Here is a 21,507-nt window from a genome sequence, read left to right as displayed (position 1 = left end):
CATGGGAAGAGCTCCCAGCCCAGCGGGCAGGAGAGCAAAGGGGAAGAGCAGCAGGGGCCTGGATCTTCAGGCCGGCCCCTGGCCCCTCTAGCTGCCTCAGTTCCACCTCTTTCCACTCACCCACCCTCCCTCTGCTGAAACAGAAAAGCTCAAGTTCACGCCACCGCCCCGGCCGCAGCAGTGCATGGAGTTTGACAAGGAGGCCACGGTGCCCTGCTCAGCCACAGGCCGAGAGAAGCCCACTATTAAGTGGATACGGGCAGGTGGGTACCATGTGAGCCTGAGGTGGGGGCAGGGTAGGATAGCCCACTGGTCAGATGTGTACACTGGTCTGAGGACCAGCCAAGAGCCCAGCACTGTGCCAGGAACCATGGGAAAGACCTGAAAAGTCAGGCCAGTTTATAGCCCAGTTCAGAAGAAAGGAGCCAGACACAGTGGAGGTCGGGTTACAGCCTTAGACAACACGTAAGACGATTGAGGCAGCAAGGGATTGGCTTGGTCCAGACAGTGCCGTAAAGTCCTCCCTCTCCCTTCCAAAAGAATCATCCTTTGGGACATCAAAGTAACAAGGGCTCTTTTAGAAAATTTCAGGGTGGGAGGTGCCTGGATGGTTCAGTCAGCTAAGCATCCGACTCTTGATTTTAGCTCAGGTCATGATCTTAGGATTGTGGGATCAAAGCCCCACATTGGGCTCCATGCCTAACATGGAGCCCATTTAAGATTTTCTCTCTCTGTCCTCTGCTCCCTCTGCCCCTCCCCCACTCGTACGCTCTCTCTGTCTCTCCCTAAAAAAAAAAAAAAAAACTTTGGGAGGAAAAATGCATGATCCCACCATCCATCATCTTTGGGTGTGTTCCCCGTTCTTTTTCTATGTATTATGTTTCTGTTTGAGCGTAGCAATTTTATTGAACATATAATTTTCACTTATTAAATTTACATGAATAAGTTTTGCTCACTATAAAAAAATGCAGATCCAGTTAATTATGTAATTTCATATCCTTTTTTACTTAAAGTTATCAAGCATTTTCATGTACTTAATATACATAAACATTGGTTTGGATGATTGTAATAATATTCTGATGATTGGAATCAGTGTAATTTACTTAAATATTCCCTAAACGTTGGGGATTTGGGTTGTTAACCATCTTCCCTCTTCCCCTCTCTCCCTTTCTGTCTGCCTTTCACCCTCTCTCTTTTTATTGCTGCAATAAACATCTTCAAGCCAAAGTTTTTCCTGGATTTGGGCTTATTTCCTTTGGGAGAGATTCCCAGAAATGGAATAATTATGTATAAAGGGTATGCACATTTTTGCAGCCTTTACTGTGGACTGCTAAGTTGTCAAAGGGTTGGACCAGTTTTTACATCTCTGTGGGTAGAATGAGCAAGAAAGTAGGACTGTAGCTTTCGAGGAGGAAGTGGGTTCTCTCCGCTCAGGTGGTCTGATGGAAGCTTTCTGTGGGAGGTGGGCTCTAAGTGGATCTGAATCCCGGGATGGTGGCAAAGTGCAGGAGAGGGTTCTAGGAGTGAGTAGTGACAGGCAGCAAGACGGAGAACAAGGCAAAGTTGGGGCCCACTCAGAAGTCCAATTTTGCGAAAGTGAGATGTTGTATGGGGCAGTGAAAGGAGGTACAATGGAAAAACTGGGAAAGGAGTGAGTAACGGGGCTTTCCAGTGCCTGGTTCAGGAGTGTACACTTGGTGGGTCGTCAAAGCAATGGCATGATGTTGAGTAGAGGTGAGCGCCTGAGTGCGTGGCCAGCCACCCACGTGATGCTGGCCAAGCCTGTGATTTCCCTTTGTTGCCCATGCAGATGGGAGCAGCCTCCCAGAGTGGGTGACAGACAATGCAGGGACCTTGCACTTCTCCCGGGTGACCCGCGATGATGCCGGCAACTACACTTGCATCGCCTCCAATGGGCTGCAGGGCCAGATCCGTGCCCACGTCCAGCTGACCGTGGCAGGTGTGGCCGTGGCAGGGCCCTGGGGCGGGGACTGGCAGGGCCCGTGGGGCAGCCCGCACCCCGCCAGCCCCATCGCTCACTGCTCCCTGCCCCTCTTTGGGCTCTTCCCATCCAGTGTTCATCACCTTCAAGGTGGAACCGGAGCGCACGACCGTGTACCAGGGCCACACAGCCCTGCTACGGTGCGAGGCCCAAGGAGACCCCAAGCCGCTCATTCAGTGGAAGGGCAAAGACCGCATCCTGGATCCCACCAAGCTGGGACCCAGGTAGGCCCATCTCCCTCCCCTTCCTACTGCACCTCGCCTGCGGCCGGTCTGCCCCGGAGCTGGCGAGGTGGGTAGTGCCGTGGCTTCTCTCCCGACAGGATGCACATCTTCCAGAATGGCTCCCTGGTGATCCACGACGTGGCTCCCGAGGACTCAGGCCGCTATACCTGCATCGCGGGCAATAGCTGCAACATCAAGCACACGGAGGCTCCCCTCTACGTCGTGGGTACGTGCTGGGGAGGGATGTCCCGCACAAGAAGTGGTGGGGCCCGACTTCCTTCTCGTCTTTGTTTTCATGGTCACCCCCTGGATAGGGAAGACACCTAAACCATTTTTGTGTTGGGAGCTGGGATTCAGCTGTGTCCCCTCCACCATGCCATGGGTAGCGTCAGCTTCCTTGCTTAGAGCTGGGCCGTTGTTGATTTAACATTCCACAGCTCTAGTGTGTGTGTATGCGCATGCACACATGTGCACACACGCATGTACACATGCACAGATGTTGGGGAGGGGCATGGGGGTGGTACTCTTGTCCGAAAATGCTTCTTCCCAGGTCTCCTGTAGCAGCCGCACATATATCTGGGTGGGCAGGGAGGGGAGCAGGCCAGGGTACAGCAGGAAAGGGTTCCTTTGCCCTGGAGGCCCAGAGAGGAGGATGCTTCAGGTAAAGGGTTCTGGGTAGAGTCAGGAACTCGGGGTTCAGGTCTGGCCTCTCTTGCTAACCAGCTCTATGCCCTTGGAGGTGTTATTTCCTCTCTAGGGGCTTGTTTCCGCATCTGTAAGATGGGAGTGGCTTCAAAAAGAAGTTCTTAAACTTTTGTGGTTTAGCAGCAGAAATGTTTTTCTAGACAGAATATTCTGTGGAACTTTAAGTGGATGATAGTGAAGTGATAAGGCCCCTTGGTTGAAACACTGGGTGTATGGGGCGCCTGGGTGGCTCAGTCGGTTAAGCGTCTGACTTGGGCTCCGGTCATGATCTCACGGTTTGTGGGTTTGAGCCCCACGTTGGGCTCTGTGCTGACAGCTCAGAGCCTGGAGCCTGCCTCAGATTCTGTGTCTCCCTCTCTCTCTGACCCTCCCCTGCTCACACTGTCTCTCTTTCTTTCTCAGAAATAAATAAAACATTAAAAAAAAAGAAAAGAAAAAGAAACAATGGGTGTGGGGCAGGAGTCAGGGGATCTGGCATCATCTCCCCTACAGGCCTCTTTCCCTCAGTTTCCCTAACAATTCCTGGCTTTTCTTTCACTGGAATAGAAGATCCTTTCCACAAACACGTTTCTTGAAGAATTCCCAGTGTCTGGGATCTCAAACTAGAAATCCCCAAGTGCTGCTTTTCGGGACCTGGTTCAAGATGTCAAGTCACTTAGGAAGCTTGTTAGCAATAGTGCAGGTTTGTGTTGGCATCTTGACGGGTGTGTGTTTTTTTAAAATGTTTATTAATTTTTATTTATTTTTGAGAGAGAGAGGCAGAGTACAAGCAGGGGAGGGGCAGAGAGAGAGGGAGACAGAATCCAAAGCAGGCTCTAGGCTCCGAGCTGTCAGCACAGAGCCCTACGCGGGACTCGAACTCATGAACTGTGAGATCATGACCTGAGCTGAAGTTGGATGCTCAGCTGACTGATCCACCCAGGCGCCCCATGATGGGTTTTTTTTTTTTTTTTTTTTAATGCATGTCCCTTAATGGTGTTCAGATGCACACCAGCTTGGGAATCACTGGCCTTGTGTCCTTCAGAGCACTTTATGACCTTGGTAGAGCCCAAGGATCCAGTCCTGGTTAAAACCAGTAACAGTGGTGACCCTTCCTGGTTTCCTGATTTGGCCAGGCCACCGAGGTTGTCTTCGCATAGGGTGGGGAAGGGAAGGGCTAGTCGAGAGGTAGGGCTGGCCCTGCTTCACAGGCCCCCGCCCAGACCCTTCTGTGTGTCTCACAGACAAGCCCGTGCTGGAGGAGTCAGAGGGCCTGGGCAGCCCTCCCCCCTACAAGATGATCCAGACCATCGGGCTGTCCGTGGGCGCTGCTGTGGCCTACATCATTGCTGTGCTGGGCCTCATGTTCTACTGCAAGAAGCGTTGCAAGGCCAAGCGCCTTCAGAAGCAGCCTGAGGGCGAGGAGCCGGAAATGGAGTGCCTCAACGGTGAGGGGTGGTGGTGTGGAGGTGGTGCTAGTGTGCCAGCGCTGAGCGCCCTCCCGTGGCCACAGAGAGAACTGCGGTGCTGGGCAGCCTGGGCCCTGGCGGAGCTGCCCCACCCCTAGCTGGAAGCCTGGAGTTGGCCCCTTCCCAGGACCATGATGTCTGAGCAGCCCAGCTCAGGGCTTCCTCATTGGAGCCTCCGGGCCAGCTTCTGTGTTTCCCTCCCTTTCCCTGCACTACTAAGCTGCAGATACAGCGAGCATATGCATTTACGTTTCTGTTGCACTGCCTGTCTCCCAATCTGTCTGTTTCCCTTATCCTGGGTTTCCCCCATCAGTTTAGGTGTTCAGGAACAGGGCCTGGGGCTCCCTGACTCTGATTTCCCCTTTGTGCCTGTTCAGGGCTTTGCACAGAGGAGGCCCCATGAAAGCAAAAACCTTCTGTCAATGTAGGGTCCAGGGACCAGTGGTTCAGATGAGACTTGTGCCCTTTGTTCCGTTTCCGAGGTTGTGATCAGCTGCATCAGTGTGTGGTTATGCTTTAAGGGATGGCTGTTCGTCCTTTCCCCATCAGTTTGTCCGTTGGACTGGCCTTTCTGTGTGGGACACCATGATTGGACCCACTTGATGGAAGTGGAGGTTTGGGGGAGAGAAGTGAGGCCCCCATGGTGGCCAGATGTTTGGTTTCATCTTGTTACCCACCCCCCCACCGCTACCCCCACTCCGTGCCCCTTCTCCCCAGGTGGGCCTTTGCAGAATGGGCAGCCCTCAGCAGAGATCCAAGAGGAAGTGGCCTTGACCAGCTTGGGCTCTGGCCCTGCGGCCACCAACAAACGCCACAGCACCAGTGATAAGATGCACTTTCCAAGGACAAGCCTGCAGCCCATCACCACACTGGGTGCGTCGCCTTGGCCACAACTGTCCCTGCTTCTGTCTTGAGACTAGGTTAGGGTTGGTGGCTTTGAAGTCCCTAAAACCTAGGACATTGGAGTTGGGAGCAAGAGGCAGAGGGCAGATAAGCCCAGTGCGTCCCCAGTGCCTGAACATGCCTCACCTCCTCAGCTGTGGTCATTCCTGTGCATTAGTGACCTGATGTTTCCTTTAGACTGACTGCCTCAAAAAAAAAAAAAAAACACCAAGAAAATCTTAACAAAAGCTAGTTTGTTCTAGGGGAAAAAAGGAGAGAAATTATAGATCTGTGGTAGTTAAATTTTTTCTGAGTGTGCATTAAAACATGTACCCGTTGACCTGTTTATCAAGAGCCACCTCAGATTCTCAGACACACCATCCTTTGGAAAAATGCCGGCTACGAATTCCACCCCTTCATTTCACTCCTGGAGCCGGTGAAGCCCAGGGCGAGGTGGGAGGGGTTTGCTCAGGGTCATGGGCAGAAGCAGGGCCAGCACCCGGCCAGCCGGGTGGGGGCAGCAAAGGCTTCTCTCTGCGAGAGACTCGAGAGGCAAGGCACCCCCCCCCCCACCCCCTAGGTCAGAAGCTCCTCTGCTTTGGGCGAAGGCAGCTGACAGACTGGGGCCTGCACCCACAGGGAAAAGCGAGTTTGGAGAGGTGTTCCTGGCCAAGGCACAGGGCTTGGAGGAGGGCGTGCCTGAGACCTTGGTGCTTGTGAAGAGCCTGCAGAGCCGGGACGAGCAGCAGCAGCTGGACTTCCGGAGGGAGTTCGAGATGTTTGGGAAGCTGAACCACGCCAATGTGGTGCGGCTGCTGGGGCTGTGCCGGGAGGCCGAACCCCACTACATGGTGCTGGAGTACGTGGACCTGGTACGCTGGGCTGGCGGGGGGGACGTGGGCGGTGGGGAGATGGAGTCTAGGGCCCAGGCTGTGGGGGGTGCACCCTGGGAGCCTCCTCTCACGTGGACTTGGTCTGTCTGCCCTTGCCTCCCTGAGACACTCAGCCTCTGGTTCCCGCCAGCTCTCTGACACCTGCTCGTTCATCTTTCGCATCTGCCAGCCCCGTGCCTGGGGGTTGGTCTCCGGTTCTTCTCGACTTCCCCTCTGTGTACCACATGGATGCGTTCCAGGTCTTCTTCTTTGACTTGGGTTTTCTTTGGTTTGTCATTTGCCCTTCTCTCCAGGGCTCATGACCCCCTGAGAATAAACTTAGCAGGCCCGGCTTTCCTTCCTGGCAATCCTTCCTGGCATCCCGTACCATCTGGGGCACTGGTGTGAGCCCAGTATCCAGCCTTCTCGTCCCACCTCTGTTGCCATGCTCCGATCTGCCCCTTAGTCTGCATTCCCGGACCTATCTGAGCGTCATCCCCTTGGTCCTCAAGCTGCTGCGTGTCACACCCCCTCGCTTGGCAGGAAGGGGAGGAGTGAGGCTCTTTCCATTGGCGGGGGCTTATGAGTACTTTATGGATGTTTCTGCTGCTGCTGTTCATGCCCTGCTCTGTATGTTTATCAGATAATAACCTCCTGGGGGACAGGGGTTTCCTCTCAGGGATCTGTGAGGGTTGGGAGCGGTATTTTCCTCCATGCTCCCTGAGGGCAGGGCTGCTGTTGGCGCCTCGCCTGAGTGTAGGGATGGCAGTCTTCCTGTCTTTCTAAGAGAGCTTCTAATAGCCATCTCCTATATATTTTTAAATTCCCACTGGACTGCCTGCCAGGGAGAGGGGGTGGGGGTTCAGGTCAGGGCTTCTCACCTGCCCAGGTAGGTGCTCTGCAAACATCTGCTTGGTTTAATGCTTTGGAGATAACAGTTGGCCTCTGACCTGACAGCGATGCTTGGCTTTTCCCTCAGGGAGACCTCAAACAGTTCCTAAGGATTTCCCAGAGCAAGGATGAAAAATTGAAGTCCCAGCCCCTCAGCACTAAGCAGAAGGTGAGAACAGGGCGGGAGAGGTCCCCAATGGTGGGCCAGGGTTACAGGCAGTCATCATAACGGAGGTGCCACTGACGGAACGCTCCCTGTGGGCCAGGCAGACTTTATATGTGTTATCTCTGTGATCGCAACGGTCCTTTGAAACAGATGTCGTCATCCCCATTTTGCAGATAAAGAAACCGAGGCTTCGAGAGGTTAAGTGACTTGTCCCAGATCACATAGCCACCAAATGCCCTTGGGTAGCTGTGGTGCCTTCATTTTGAAGGGCTGCTCTTGGCCCTTGCTGCTGGAGCAGGATGGCTGCCCCCTGCCATGAGCACTGGGCTGGAGGAGCCACAGGCGCCTAACGACAGGCAGGGCAGGGTGTGGCCCCGAGAGCATTTCATCAGCCTCTGAGTGTGGAAGACTCTTCTGTGAAAGAGCTGCCTGTGTTTCAGTCCCTGTGGTTTCACACTCTCGCTCTCACTTGGGCTGTGGGCTGCCCAGCCTTTCCTTCCGGTTCTCTTCCTGCCTTCCTGGCTGGGGCCCCATGGTGGAGCAACCCTGGCTTGACACCGTGAAGCAGGGAAAGCTTATCGACTGCCCCCTGCCCACCTCAGACCATACCTTCTGTGCCCCAGCTCTTCCTGCCCACAGCCTCCTTCCTTCCCCTCTGAAATGGGGAATTACGCCTCCTTCCCTGGGACTGGGCTTTCTGCTACTAAGCTGACAGCAAAGTCACCTCATAAACCAGTCACAGCGTAGGGCAAGAACACAGTGACTGCTAGGGCCCTCCCTCCCAGGTGACCATTCCTTGCCTTATAGGCTGACCCAGGTCACAGATTCAGGGGCAGGGCAGGAAGGCATGGCCAGTTGATCAGTAAGGGGAATGGGACCCTGGTCACCCCTGGGGAAGTGGCTCTGCACCCTTCAGGCTAATTTCCTCATAATTTACTGAGGCTCACGTACGACAAATGACCTGGCCCCAGGTCACCCAGAGCTGACCTGATACCAGACTCCTGTCTCCACCTCTCAAGCTGCAGGAACTGTCTGCAGTGGCTGTAGATGGAAAGCCGCAGGACAGGATGTGCTATTCTGCCCAAGTAGGATGTCGGGGCCCCAGAGTTTACAAATCAGGACATGCAAGGAGCCAGTGAATCTTTACTGAGCCAGTCATGGCCCTACAGGGCCTTGGAGCTACAAAATTGAAACCACCAGGCATCCTCAGGCCTTTAGGATCCAGTAAGGGAGCTTAGGAAAATGAATACGGCATGCGCCTTACAGACTTCAGGTACGGCACGGGGAGTGAATGGCAGACATAAATTAAGAGCCATCAAAGACATGCATGTCCTTTAGGTGCACAGACGGTGTGGCTAACAAAGAAGGTTTCCTGATAGAAAAGTAACTTGAGTTCAGTTCTCAAGGAGAGGAAGTAGTTGAATGGCAGGAAGGGGATGGCTTCAGGAAAGAGGGGAGTCAGGTAGGTTTGTTTGGGATAGGGATGTAGGCTGGCAGACAGGAAGTTCATTACCTCTGTCACATGACCTGAGGGACCCAGGCTGAAAGTCCTCACAACCCGTGTTAAAGGTCCGTCCCCCACTTTTCCTCCCTAGCATCTTAAATATGATGGAGAGCTTTAATAAGTTGGGTTCCACACTCTACAAGGACAATTTAGCCATCATATGGGAGGTGGGTTTTGCATAAAATAAAAAATGCATGTTTCTTGTCCATACCTCAGACTGAGAGAATAGGAATATCTGAGGATGGGGTCTGAGGACCTGCATTTTTCGAACAGGCTCTCCAGCTCATTCTTAAGCTCATTAAAGTCCAAGGAGCCCTGGCGTGTAGGATACTGGCTTTGAAATGTTTATTGTCAGGATTCTCTATAAGAAATGCATTTGAGGGCTGAGCCTGGGTGGCTCAGTCAGTTGTGTGTCCAACTCTTGATTTTAGCTTAGGTCATGATCCCAGGGTCATGGAATCGAACCCTGGATTGGGCATTGGGCTCCGTGCTGAGTTGCTTAAGATTGTCTCCCTCTCCCCCTCTCTCCTGCTTGTGCTCGCTCTCTTTCTCTCTCTCTCTAAAGAAACAAATGCATTTTACATCGTGCCCCAAATAGCATAAACACACACAGGGGCGCCTGAGAGGCTCAGCTGGTTAAGTGTCTGACTCTTGGTTTCAACTTAGGTCATGATCTCATGGTTCATGGATTCGAGCCCTGCATCAGGCTCTGCACTGGTGGCTGGTGTGGAGCTTGCTTGGTTCTCTCTCTCTCTCTCTCTCTCTCTTTCCCCCCCCAAAATAAGTAAACATTTTTTAAAAACACATGCACACGCACACGCAATCAAAACATTGTATTTGATGCACTTGATATTTTCTATCCTATTTTTTAACCCAGTAAATTGATTTTGAGACCCATGTGCTTCTTAATCAGTAGTTGGAAAAATATTGCTTTTTGGGGATTCTAGTAAAATGAAAATTCTTAGGAAAGATATACTAAAACTTGTAGACACTTTTTTGTGTTAATAATAATCTAGTGAGCTACTGTATCACTTTTTTTTAAATGTGTATTTTTGAGAGAGAGAGAGAGACAGAGCATGAGCGGGGGAAGGGCAGAGAGAGAGGGAGACACAGAATCTGAAGCAGGCCCCAGACTCTGAGCTGTCAGCACAGAGCCCGATGCGGGGCTCAAACTCACAAACTGCACGATCATGACCTGAGCCGAAGTCGGTCACTCAACCAACTGAGCCACCCAGGCGCCCCTGTATCACTTTATATTCCTAGAGTTCTAGGGGAATGGAAGGAGGAAGCGTTAAGTTTTTATAAGGAGAGGTGGAATGATAGGCAGGGTACTCCCATGGCCAGGTAGAATTGGAACGGGATTGCCTAGTTGGTGGGGGGGGGGGGGGGGGGGGGAACCCTAGGAGAATTCCAGGATCGCAGTGAACTATTGACAGAAATCAGACACGGCCCTGAGTGTTGGCATAATTACAGGTAACGCTTGCTCGAGTAGCTGATGAGGTGATGGAGATTTTGAAGTCCGGGGACTGTAACCTGTGACTTCTCTGTGGGTCCCTGCAGGCTAACGACAGGGTGAGGAGCAGGGTCAGCTTAGCACACCTCGAGGACAGCAGTATATGCGGTCAGATGCTGTAGCATGGGAACAGCACGGTGCTGTCACGAGGGGTTAGCCAGAACCTGGGCAAGCCCTCACACTGTCATGTTGGAAAGGAAGGAGTGGGTCTGGTCTTTACCAAAGAGCAGGCCTTTATACCAGTATTTGGAAATTAATCCTGTGGCCATCTGATGGCATCTTGCCCAGCAGTAAGGAAACACTTAATTGGCTTGGGTCTAACAGAATTCCCTTTTACTGTCCTCACTGAGCCAGTATTTCTAGAAGTACTGCCCCTCTGGAAAGATAGCACGTTGTCACCATGCCAAATCCACTGTCTTATGTTTCCTTGACTGGCAGCAGATTGTTTAGCTAGTGAACCAGATCAGAGAGAGCAGGTGGGGGGGGGGGGTGCGGGGGCGGGGTGCTGGGTCTGGTGAAGGCACGTTACTAAAGCCTTTGTGCCTGGGCGCCTGGGTGGCTCAGTCAGTTAAGTGTCTGACTTTGACTCAGGTCATGATCTCACAGTTCTTTTTTTAATTTTTTTTTTTTAACGTTTGTTTATTTTTGAGAGAGAGAGAAACAGAGTACGAGTTGGGGAGGGGCACAGAGAGAGTGGGAGACAGAATCTGAAGCTGGCCCCAGGCTCTGAGCTGGCCGTCACCACAGAGCCCGATTCAGGGCTCAAACCCACGAACCTGTGAGATTATGACCTGAGCCAAAGTCAGACACTCAACTGACTGAGCCAACTAGGCGCCTTTGATCTCACAGTTCTGCACTGACCATGTGAATCCTGCTTAGGAGTCTCTCTCCCTCTCTCTGCCCCTCCCACACTTATTGCTCGCTCTCTCTAAATAAGTAAGTAAGCAAGCAAAATAAAAGCCTTTGTCCCTTACAGATAACCTGGCAAGGCTGGACAGTGCCCTGCAGTTTTGAAGCCTGAGATAGTCTGGCTGTTAATGATATGACCACTTTGGTTGTCACCTGGCCCTTTTACCACTGGTAGCCCTTGGGGCGTTCTGAGGATGGCCGTCTGGGTGCAACTTTGGGAGTGTGTGGTGGCCTCTACTCTTCCTTGAAGACATGGTTGGGGGGAGTGGGGGTTCTGCACCCAGGGGGGACTCCGCCATCCTGGTGGACCAGTTCATGTGACCCCTTCTTCAACCCTCTTCACTGGTTATACATGTTTGGTTGAAGCTATGTGGAGATTTTATGTCTTCACTTTTGATAAAGAAAATACACCAAGAAGATGAGATTTTTCCCACCTCTTTTTTGTTTTTAATTAGTTTATTTATTTTTAGTGTTTATTTTTGAGAGAGAGGGAACACAAGCAGGGGAGGGGGAGAGAGAGACAGACAGTCAGGGAGATACACACACAGACACAGAATCCGAAGCAGGCTCCAGGCTCGGAGCTGTCAGCACAGAGCCCGAGGCGGGGCTGGAACTCACGAACTGCAAGATCACAACCTGAGACAGAGTCGGATGCTTAACTGACTGAGCCACCCAGTCGCCCCGAAATTTTTCCCAACTCTTGAAGGTATCCTTGATTCAGCACCTCTCCATATCCAGTGTCAGCCAATATATTGGCTACATGGATCGGTCCAGTTTTGTGGTGGTTTGGATCAGTGCTGTCTACAAAACTTCCTGCAGCGATGGAAATTTTTCCTATAGACTGCTGTCTGGTGTGGGAGTCAGTGACCTCATGTGGCCACCGAGCATTTATAATGTGGTGAGGGCTACTGAGGAACTGAAGTTTTAATTTTGTTAAGTTTTAACTAACTGACGTAGTCACACAAGCCTAGGGGCTACTGTTTTGGACAGCACAAGTTTAAATCATTTATTCATTTTGGGGTGTGTTTTTTTCTGATATTAACAAAGTATAGTTTTATTTAACTTTTAACATGTTCTGTATTCGGTTTGCTTTTTCCAAACCATTTCTTATGTGTGAGTTTTTCGATTTTCAAGTTTTTTTAGTTTTTTAAAATTTATTTAAGTAATCTCTGCGCCCAACGTAGGGCTTGAACTCATGACCCCAAGATTAAGAGTTGCACAGTCTTCCACTAAGCCAGGTGCCCCTAAAGTTTAAATATTTAATTGAAGTGTAGTTGACATACTGTATTAGTTTTAGGTGTACAACATAGTGCTGGACAATTGTATACATTGTGAAATGTTCACCATGGTAAGTGTAGCCCCCGTCTGTCACCATATGATATTATTACAATATTATTGACAATATTCACTGTGCTGTAGTTTCCAGCCCTGTGCCTTATTTATTTTATAACTGGAAGTTTGTACCCCTTAGTCCCCTCACCCCCCTCCCCTCTGGCAACCACCAGTTTAGTTTATACGTATTGATGAGTCTGTTTTTCTTCATTGTTGTTACTGTTATTTGTTTGTTTTGTTTTTTAGACTCCATGTATAAGTGAAATCAATGGTATTTGGCTTTCTCTGTCTGACTTCTTCCACTTAACATCTTGCCCTCTGGGTCCATCTGTGTTGTCACAAATGGCAAGATCCCATTCTTTCTGTTTTTTTTTGTTTTTTTGTTTTTTTTTAACAGCTGAGTAATTCTATTGTATATATATACCACCTCTTCTTTATCCATTCATCTGTCAGTAGACACTTAGGCTGCTTTCATATTTTGGCTACTGCAGATAATGCTGCAGTAAACATAGGGGTGTATATATCTTTTCAAATTGACGTTTTCGTTTCTTTTTTTTTTTTTATGTTTATTTCTGAGAGAGAGAGACAGCGTGAGCAGGGGAGGGTCAGAGAGAGAGGGAGATACAGAATCTGAAGCAGGCTCCAGGCTGTGAGCTAGCTGTCAGCACAGAGCCCGACGCGGGGCTCGAACCCATGAACCGCGAGATCATGACCTGAGCCGAAGTCGGACACTTAACCGACTGAGCCACCCAGGCGCCCCAGATGTTTTCGTTTCTTTAGGTAAATACCCAGAAGTAGAATTACTGGATTGTATGGTACTTCTAGTTTTAGTTGTTTTTGTTTGTTTGTTTGTTTGTTTGTTTTTAATTAAGATGTTTTAGGGTTTGTTTGTTTGGGGGCTTGAACTCACGACCCTAAGATCAAGAGTTGCATACTCTATGGGCATCTGAGTGGCTCAGTTTGTTGGGCCTCTGGCTCTTGACTTCGGCTGATGTCATGATCTCATGGTTAGTGGGTTCAAGTCCTACATCAGGCTCTGTGCTGGCAGTGCAGAGCTTGCTTGGGATTCTCTCTCTCCCTTTTTCTCTCTGCCCCTCCCCTGCTTGTGTGCCCACACTCTCGCTCTTTCTCTCTGTCTGTGTGTCTCTCTCTCAAAATAAATAAACTTTAAAAAAACGAGTCCTATACTCTTATCTACCAACAGAGCCAACCAGTCACCCCTACTTTTAGTTTCTTGAGGAACCTCTGTACTATATTCCAGAGCAGCTGCACCTATTTACATTCCCACCAACAGTGCACGGGGGTTCCTTTTTTTCTACACTCTTGCCAACCCTTGTTATTTCTTGTCTTTTTGATACTAGCCATTCTGATTGGTGTGAGGTGATATCTTGTGTGTTTTGTGGGATTTATTTATTTAGAGAGGGAGAGAGGATGAGAAAGCACAAGCTTGGGAGAGGGGTAAAAGGAGAGAGAGAGAATCCCAAGCAGGCTTCACATTTAGAATGGAGCCCAACACTGGGCTCAGTCCCACAACACTGGGATCACAACCCTAGCTGAAATCAAGAATCAGATGCTGATTCTGACTGAGCCACCCAAGCGCCCCTCATTGTGGTTTTGATTTGCATTTCTCTGATGATGAGTGGTGTTGAGCGTCTTTTCATGGGTTTATTAGCCATCTGTATATAGACCATTGTTTTTAAAACTTTTTTTGGCTGAGACTTATAGTAGAAAGTAGCACATTTGTATCACAAGCTAACACACGCGTGTGTATGTAGTTTTTAATGAAAAAAGTTTTATGAATGATATGTATCCTTACTGAGTGTTATGTACACTGATATTTTTCATTCCATTTGAAAATTTTTATTGCTCATTAAGATTCACTAGATTGGGGGGCGCCTGGGTGGCTTAGTTGGTTAAGCGTCCGACTTTTGCTTAGGTCATGATCTCGCAGTTCGTGGGTTCGAGCCCCGCGTCGGGCTCTGTGCTGACTGCCAGCTCAGAGCCTGGAGCCTGTTTCAGAGTTTGTGTCTCCCACTCTCTCTGACCCTCCCCTGCTCACGCTGTCTCTCTCTCTCCTAGAAATAAATAAAAATATTAAAAAAAAAAAGATTCACTAGATTGGTTTCATGACCTACTAGTAGGTTGTCACCACAGTTAGCATACCACCAGTGGGGGTGGGGTCCACGGGGACATCACTGGCCAGTGCACACAGATGGAGGTCTGTCTCTGGAGTGTCCCCTGCTCGGTGCTTAGGCTTCGTCCTCTGCCGGCCTTTCTGTGACCCTGGGGGCCAGGCCAGTGAGACTGCTTGGAGCCACAGGGATGCTAAAGGGTCAGTCTAGCCAGCTCCCGACCCCCGGGCTTGCTGATGGGTAGGCAGCGCTTCCTGTGCCCCTATCACCAGTGATGTGACCCTGGAGAGGCAGCTGCAGTGTTGGGAAGAGAGCTAGGCTGGGTATAAAGTCTTGCAGGCACCACGGGTAAAGCTGCGTACCCTACAGGGTGTACATGGGAGAGGCGGCCAGCCTAACTCAGGGCTCGGCATACAGCAGGTGCTCAGCATGTTCCCGGGCCCTTCTCTCCCACTGGGCAGTTTTCTTATTGCACCAGCAGCCCCTCTACCACTCCCATTCACTGGTTTTCCTTTCCAGAGGTGAGCTTAGAGGCGGATTGACCATAATCTTTGGTTAACCTGTGACATACTGTCATCATTGGTCCACACATGGGCTGCTTTTACTTAGTGTTATTTTTCATTTGTGTACGTGTGTCTGTGTGCTGATGTTTGGTAAGTTTTGATATTTCAGACTTAAAAGAGGGTAAGAATAGTTCAAGGAACTATTTGCAAACTATTTGCCAAGGTTCAGTTGTTTGCATTTCGCTCCATTTGCTTTATCAATCTCTTACTATAGGTACATGGGTATTACTTTTTTTTAGTTTTTTAATGTTTATTTATTTTTGAGAGAGAGAGACCGCGGGAGAGGGAAAAAGAGAGACACAGAATCCAAAGCAGGCTCCAGACCAAAGCTCCAGTGCTGACAGCTCAGAACCCAATGTGGGGCTCGAACCCACGAACCATGAGATCATGACCTGAGCCAAAGTCGGACGCTTAACCGACTGAGCCACCCAGGTGCCCCGTACATGGATATTACTTTTATATATTTTTTCCTGAATGATTTGAAATAAAGTAGTGGCAGACTTTTGACCTTTTGCAATGAGATATGTGTAAAACGGTATCACCGGGCCGTGATTTTTATTTCCTTGAGGAGATTGGTTACTAGCAGCATTCTCGTCTTCATTTCTCCATGATTGCATTACATGGTAGGTCACTCCTCCCTTATGAACCCTGAGAGTGAGCCTGTATGCCAAGAGAAACACACAGCTGGCCAGTAACTTGTTAAATAAGCGCCCTCAGGGACCTCTTTTTCATTCGTTTGCTTTGTTTTTATATACAAGGAAATACTACAGGTCACACGTGTCCCCAGTGGGTGCTCCCAGGGTTTGGATATAAGGTGACAGAGGTGAAGGCGCCATGGGTCTTTACAAGCACTCCCCTGGTGCTCTGCTTCTTCCTGCTTGGCATGGGCCACCCTCCCCCTGGTGGCAGTGTCCTGTGGATACACTTCTCTTCTTTCTAGACTGCCCTCTCACCGGGACCCTTCCCCTGCTGTGCCTGTTCTGTTCCACCAGCGCCCAGCTGTGTGTGGTGGTCAGGAGATGCTCCATAGTTGTCCAGTCCATCGATACATACTTTTAAAATGTTAATATAATTTCATCATAATTCCATTTAACATGTTAAATAATGTATACAATAATAATAGTAATAGCAATAGTAATACACATGACTTGACGTTTTATTTATTTTAAATTTCTTTTTAATGTTTATTTTTAAGAGAGAGAGAGAGAGAAAGTCAGCGGGGGAGGGGCAGAGAGAGAGGGAGTCACAGAATCCAAAGTAGACTGCAGGCTCTGAGCTGTCAGCACAGAGCCCGATGTGGGACTCGAACCCACCAACCGTGAAATCATGACCTGAGCTGAAGTCAGATGCTCAGCTGATTGAGCCACCCAGGCACCCCATGGCTCGACATTTTAAAAAGGAGATCAGTGAAAAATATCCCCAACTCTCTTACACTTTGGAAAATAGTTTGGCATTATTTTGTAGAGCTAGAGATACTCCTAATCCATGGTCTCAGTATTTTAAAGAAACTCATGAATGTATACCCATCAGAACAATTATAGCAGCACTGTTGCTTTTTCTTAAACTTAAAAAAAATTTTTTAATGTTTATTTTTGAGAGAGAGAGACGCAAAGTATGAGTGAGGGAGGAGAAGAGAGAGAGAGGGAGACACAGAATCTGAAGCAGACTCCAGGCTCTGAGCTGTCACCACAGAGCCAGATGCGGGGCTCAGTCTCAGGACCGTGAGATCATGACCTGGGCTGAAATCGAGAGGTGGATGCTTAACCCACTGAGCCCTCCAGGTGCCCCACAGCGCTGTTTTTAATAGCCAAAAACTGGAAAAAACCAAATACCCATTGGCAGTAGAATGAATGAAGTGTAGTGTATTTATGGCGAAAAAGGACTCAATACAGTGATCGCTGCAAACAAACAAAAAGGATGACTTTCACAATGTTGAGTGAAAGAATCAAGGCACAAAAGTGCTTCCAACTCTATCTGGTTCAGCGGGACTGAATTCCGTGGTTTAGGAATGTGTGTGTAAGTGGGGAAACTATAAAGAACAGCCAAGAAATTATTACTGTAAAAGTCAGGATAGGGGTTACCTCTTGAGAGGGAGAATATATGATTAGGAAGGAGCCCTTGGGGTTTCTGGGATGTGAGCATTGTTGGGATTTGTTTTTGTTTTTTTTACTTAGTGACAGCTACCTGGGCGTCAGCTTTATAATTCTTTGTGGAAGTATATGTATATTTTATGAAGTTTTCTTTTTTTTTTTTAATTTTTTTTTATGTTTTATTTATTTCTAGGGGAGAGAGAGAGAGAGCGTGAGCAGGGGAAGGTCAGAGAGAGAGGGAGTCACAGACTCTGAAACAGGCTCCAGGCTCTGAGCTGGCAGTCAGCACAGAGCCCGACGCGGGGCTCGAACCCACGAACCGCGAGATCATGACCTAAGCAAAAGTCGGACGCTTACCTGACTAAGCCACCCAGGCACCCCTATTTTATGAAGTTTTCTTATGTGCAGTTCACAATTAAGAATATTTAGATTTCCCTGCTTTTCTCCTCTCTACTCCCCAGCTCCTCTGCTGGGAGGCAGCCAGTCACATGTGTATGTACATTCACACCCATGCGCCAACCACACACACACACACACACACAGGTTGTTTTGTTTGTTTTAAACACAACTAGCAGAAAATATGTAATTTTGAAGTAAAAAAGGAACAGCCTATGAACGTATAAACTGTGATTAGTGTCCAGTTATGTTTCACTCAACAGGTGGTTAATACTCCCTGCCCCACGTGCCACTTAATCTAATACCTGCTCCTTGTCAGAAGGGTTCCAAGAGCTTAATTTCATTGAACTCGGTTCTTCTAACAGCCCAGTGAGATAGGTGCCGTGATTATCCCCATTTTATAGAGAGGGAAATTGAGGCTGTTGTGTCTTTGCTTTGGGGCTAACTAAATGTCGCGCTGATGGCGTTGAGACCTCACCATTGATGGGGTGTGTTGGGGATGGTCGCCTTGATCTCTAGTCCTGGGCTGTTTTGACAGGCCCCTTTCTCGCTGCAGGTGTCACTGTGCACCCAGGTGGCCCTGGGCATGGAGCACCTGTCCAACAATCGCTTCGTGCACAAGGACCTGGCTGCTCGGAACTGCCTGGTCAGCGCCCAGAGACAGGTGAAGGTGTCGGCCCTGGGGCTCAGCAAGGATGTGTACAACAGGTAGAAGGACACCGGTCGGGGTGGTGAGGGCCAGAGGGCACACAGGGCTTGGGGAGGCGGTGGGAAAGGGCTTAGTGTCTGCTTGGTCCAAAGCTGAAGGGCTTGGGAGGGGGCAGAGTTTCCCCATCCTTTCTCCAAAGGTGTCACAGGCTTCCTGGCCAGTGGGCCTCAGGTCCCTGACGCTTGTAAGTTTTCTCTCTATAAAACATTATGAACCTTTTTTATAGCTTTATAACAGTTTACATGTGATTTAACTATCCGTTTGGCTCCCTCTGTAACTTCCTGAATTCAGTAATTGCTATCTTGAAGCCTAAGACTTGGAGCGCAGCAGCCACGGCCAGAGATTGCTCTGGAATGCCTGCACTCACTCTACAGCCTCTCCAGGGAACTTCCCTGCGAGTCACCCTGGCTCTGAGTCACCACGGTTCCGCCTGGCTGTTCCTTTAGTTGTGATTGGTTTATCACTAGTAATGCTCTTTAACTTTTTTTTCCATGCAGTGTGTTCTCGTTTTTCACATTTTCTTTTAAACAGGAAATACATGATTGTTAGTTTTTATTTGTTATTTTTTTTTATTTGTTATTTTTTAAAAAATGTTTATATTAGAGAGAGCAAACATGAGTGGGGGAGGGGCAGAGAGAGGGAGGGAGAGACTGAATCAGAAGCAGGTTCCAGGCTCCAGACTGTCAGCACAGAGCCCGATGTGGGGCTCAGACTCATGAACCTTGAGATCATGATCTGACCCAAAGTCAGACGCTTAACCGACTGAGCGACCCAGGCACCCCGGTTGTTAGCTTTTAAAAATGTTAACATTCAGACAAATTTTAATTCTTAACAAAATTTTTACCCCACGCAGATGCCTCCAGATTTCATCCAGCGGAGCCTCATGCTTCGCATAATGTTAATCAATTTCTCTGAGGGCCTTGATGTAGAAAAGTTGGGCTCCAGCCAGGGTGTGAGACCCAGACCTGGGCTGAGGTTGGGATCCCAGGGCATGTTCACCACCCCATCCCGTGAGCCAGGGAGGCCCCAGCCCATCCCCGTGTGTGCTTCTCTCCCACAGTGAGTACTACCACTTCCGCCAGGCCTGGGTGCCACTGCGTTGGATGTCCCCTGAGGCCGTCCTGGAGGGCGATTTCTCCACCAAGTCTGATGTTTGGGCCTTTGGCGTGCTGATGTGGGAGGTGTTCACCCACGGAGAGATGCCCCATGGTGGGCAGGCAGATGATGAGGTGCTGGCAGGTAGGTAGTTGTGTTTCCAGGGGACGATTCCAGATGTTCTCCAGGGGGGAGAGCTTGCTCAGGGTCCTAGGGCTAAGCCTGCCTCACCTCTAGGGCTGGTGTTAGCAGGTATACAGATAGGGCCACTCCAGCTGAAATATTAATTAATACTTATGTACCAGTTGGTGAATAGCCCTTGACCCCAATACCCAGTCCAGCCACTCTGACACCTGCCCACTGACCCCACCTCCGTCCTCGTGCATTGGCTGCCTCCCCTGCAGCATGGAGCCTGCCTCTCCCAGCCGGAGAGACCTGGGGCCAGCGCCAGGGGAGTCATCACCTTTGATGGCTAGATACTTCCTGCCCACTCCTTGAGTCAGTGCCCACCCACCCCTGGCAAGGGCCCCTGACCCTGAGTTGCCCTCATGTGGCTGCTTCTGGGAACTGCAGGCCCCGCAGAGTTAGGTGGTTCGGTGTTTAGACTAACGCTCCACCCACCATCTTCCCTGCAGACTTGCAGGCTGGGAAGGCGAGACTCTCGCAACCCGAGGGCTGCCCTTCCAAGCTCTACCGGCTGATGCAACGTTGCTGGGCCCTCAGCCCCAAGGACCGGCCCTCCTTCAGTGAGATCGCCAACACCTTGGGAGACAACCCGGCAGACAGCAAGCCTTGAGGAAGGAGCCCAGGCAGGCTGTGCCTCAGGATGGTGTGGGCAGGGGAGGATCTCTTGAGGGGCACCCACAGCATGATGGGCAATCCTGTCCTCCTTGGCCTTAGGGGCCCTGCCCTGGGACCACAGGCACTATTAAGGTCTGGGCAGGGCCTGGGCTTTCCTCCTCTTCCTCATCCTCAGCCCTTGGGGAGGCTGATTGAGACCCAGTCTGAGTGACCAGGGTGTTGAGCTGGGCAGCGTTGTCTGCCACCCCTTCTCCCATCAGGGACAGTGTGGGTGCCTCAGGTAACCCAAGTTTCTGGCCTGGGTCTCCTCCCCTTACCCAGGTCCAGTTCTGCCAGTCACCCGCCAACCTGGCCCAGGGAGGGCTAAGCTGGAGATGAGCTGGGTCTGAGGGGAGTTCTTCAGTATACTTACCTTCCTGGGTGGCCCTGGTCCCCGGGGCCCATCTCGGGGTCTGCGCCAGGATTGTGGAGTATGCGCCAGTGAGTCCTCAGCCCATGGACTTGTGCACGCTGACCCAGACCCATGCCTCCCCCCCACCCTTCTCTCCTTTCCTCATCCTAAGTGCCTGGCAGATGAAGGAGTTTTCAGGAGCTTTTGACACTATATAACCCGCCCTTTTTGTATGCACCATGGGCGGCTTTTGTATGTACTTGCAGCGTGGGGTGGGGGGCATGGGAGGGAGGGGGGAGCCCTGGAGGAGATGGAGAGGATGGGCCACCCCTGCCTCACACCTTTATTGTTCTTGTTGTTGTTGTTCGTTCGTTTGTTTGTTTTTTGTTGTTGTTTTTTTTTAACACTCGCTGCTTTCAATAAAGAAGCCTTTTTTACAACCTGCTTCTGATGCTCATTCCCTGCCGTTGTCCATGGATGATGTCCCTTCTTCCCTCACTTACCAGAGCGGCCATGTGCCTTCATGAATTCTAGTGGGATTTGGACTGGAATAACCAGTAGACATGGGTCTTGGTGTCTGTTTCGCGGAGCAGTTGAGAATTTGGGCTCAAGGCCACCTCTTGCCTGTGTGACCCTGTGTTGCCCTCTGACTACCAACGACTTATTCTTTGCTGGCTGGCTTAATCCTCATGCCCAGGTGGGGAGAGTAGCAGGCAGGGTGGGGGGACAAGTTAGAACAGGATTGGAGAAGGAATTAATGACGGATTCAGATTAAGACTCTCGGAGGGAGATAGAGCAGGTAGAACACAGAGCTGGTGCTTGGTGTCTCATTGATGCCCTTGTTGAGGGCCCTCAACTGGTTTGATTCTTGCCCCTTTGTTA

The 21,507-nt window shown here is 50.2% G+C and overlaps 1 protein-coding gene across 1 annotated transcript in view; it reads left to right on the top strand.

Annotated features, from left to right (window-relative positions):
* The window catches only part of PTK7 (protein tyrosine kinase 7 (inactive)), a 65,825-nt gene extending 44,760 nt beyond the window's left edge, over nucleotides 1–21,065 (top strand). Inside the window, exons 10-20 of the mRNA XM_039231104.1 lie at nucleotides 144–263; nucleotides 1,811–1,960; nucleotides 2,076–2,226; nucleotides 2,325–2,452; nucleotides 4,155–4,358; nucleotides 5,097–5,252; nucleotides 5,901–6,133; nucleotides 7,113–7,193; nucleotides 18,186–18,337; nucleotides 19,399–19,577; nucleotides 20,069–21,065. Of these exons, the coding sequence (XP_039087035.1) occupies nucleotides 144–263; nucleotides 1,811–1,960; nucleotides 2,076–2,226; nucleotides 2,325–2,452; nucleotides 4,155–4,358; nucleotides 5,097–5,252; nucleotides 5,901–6,133; nucleotides 7,113–7,193; nucleotides 18,186–18,337; nucleotides 19,399–19,577; nucleotides 20,069–20,229 (1,715 nt within the window). The 3' untranslated portion in view covers nucleotides 20,230–21,065. The remainder of the gene's footprint in view (nucleotides 1–143; nucleotides 264–1,810; nucleotides 1,961–2,075; nucleotides 2,227–2,324; nucleotides 2,453–4,154; nucleotides 4,359–5,096; nucleotides 5,253–5,900; nucleotides 6,134–7,112; nucleotides 7,194–18,185; nucleotides 18,338–19,398; nucleotides 19,578–20,068) is intronic.
* Nucleotides 21,066–21,507: the final 442 nt, after the last annotated feature.

Source organism: Hyaena hyaena, unplaced genomic scaffold, assembly GCF_003009895.1.
Source record: "Hyaena hyaena isolate Hyena2069 unplaced genomic scaffold, ASM300989v1 scaffold_55, whole genome shotgun sequence".
Classification (NCBI taxonomy): Eukaryota; Metazoa; Chordata; class Mammalia; order Carnivora; family Hyaenidae; genus Hyaena; species Hyaena hyaena.
This window is presented reverse-complemented; position numbering and strand designations above follow the sequence as displayed.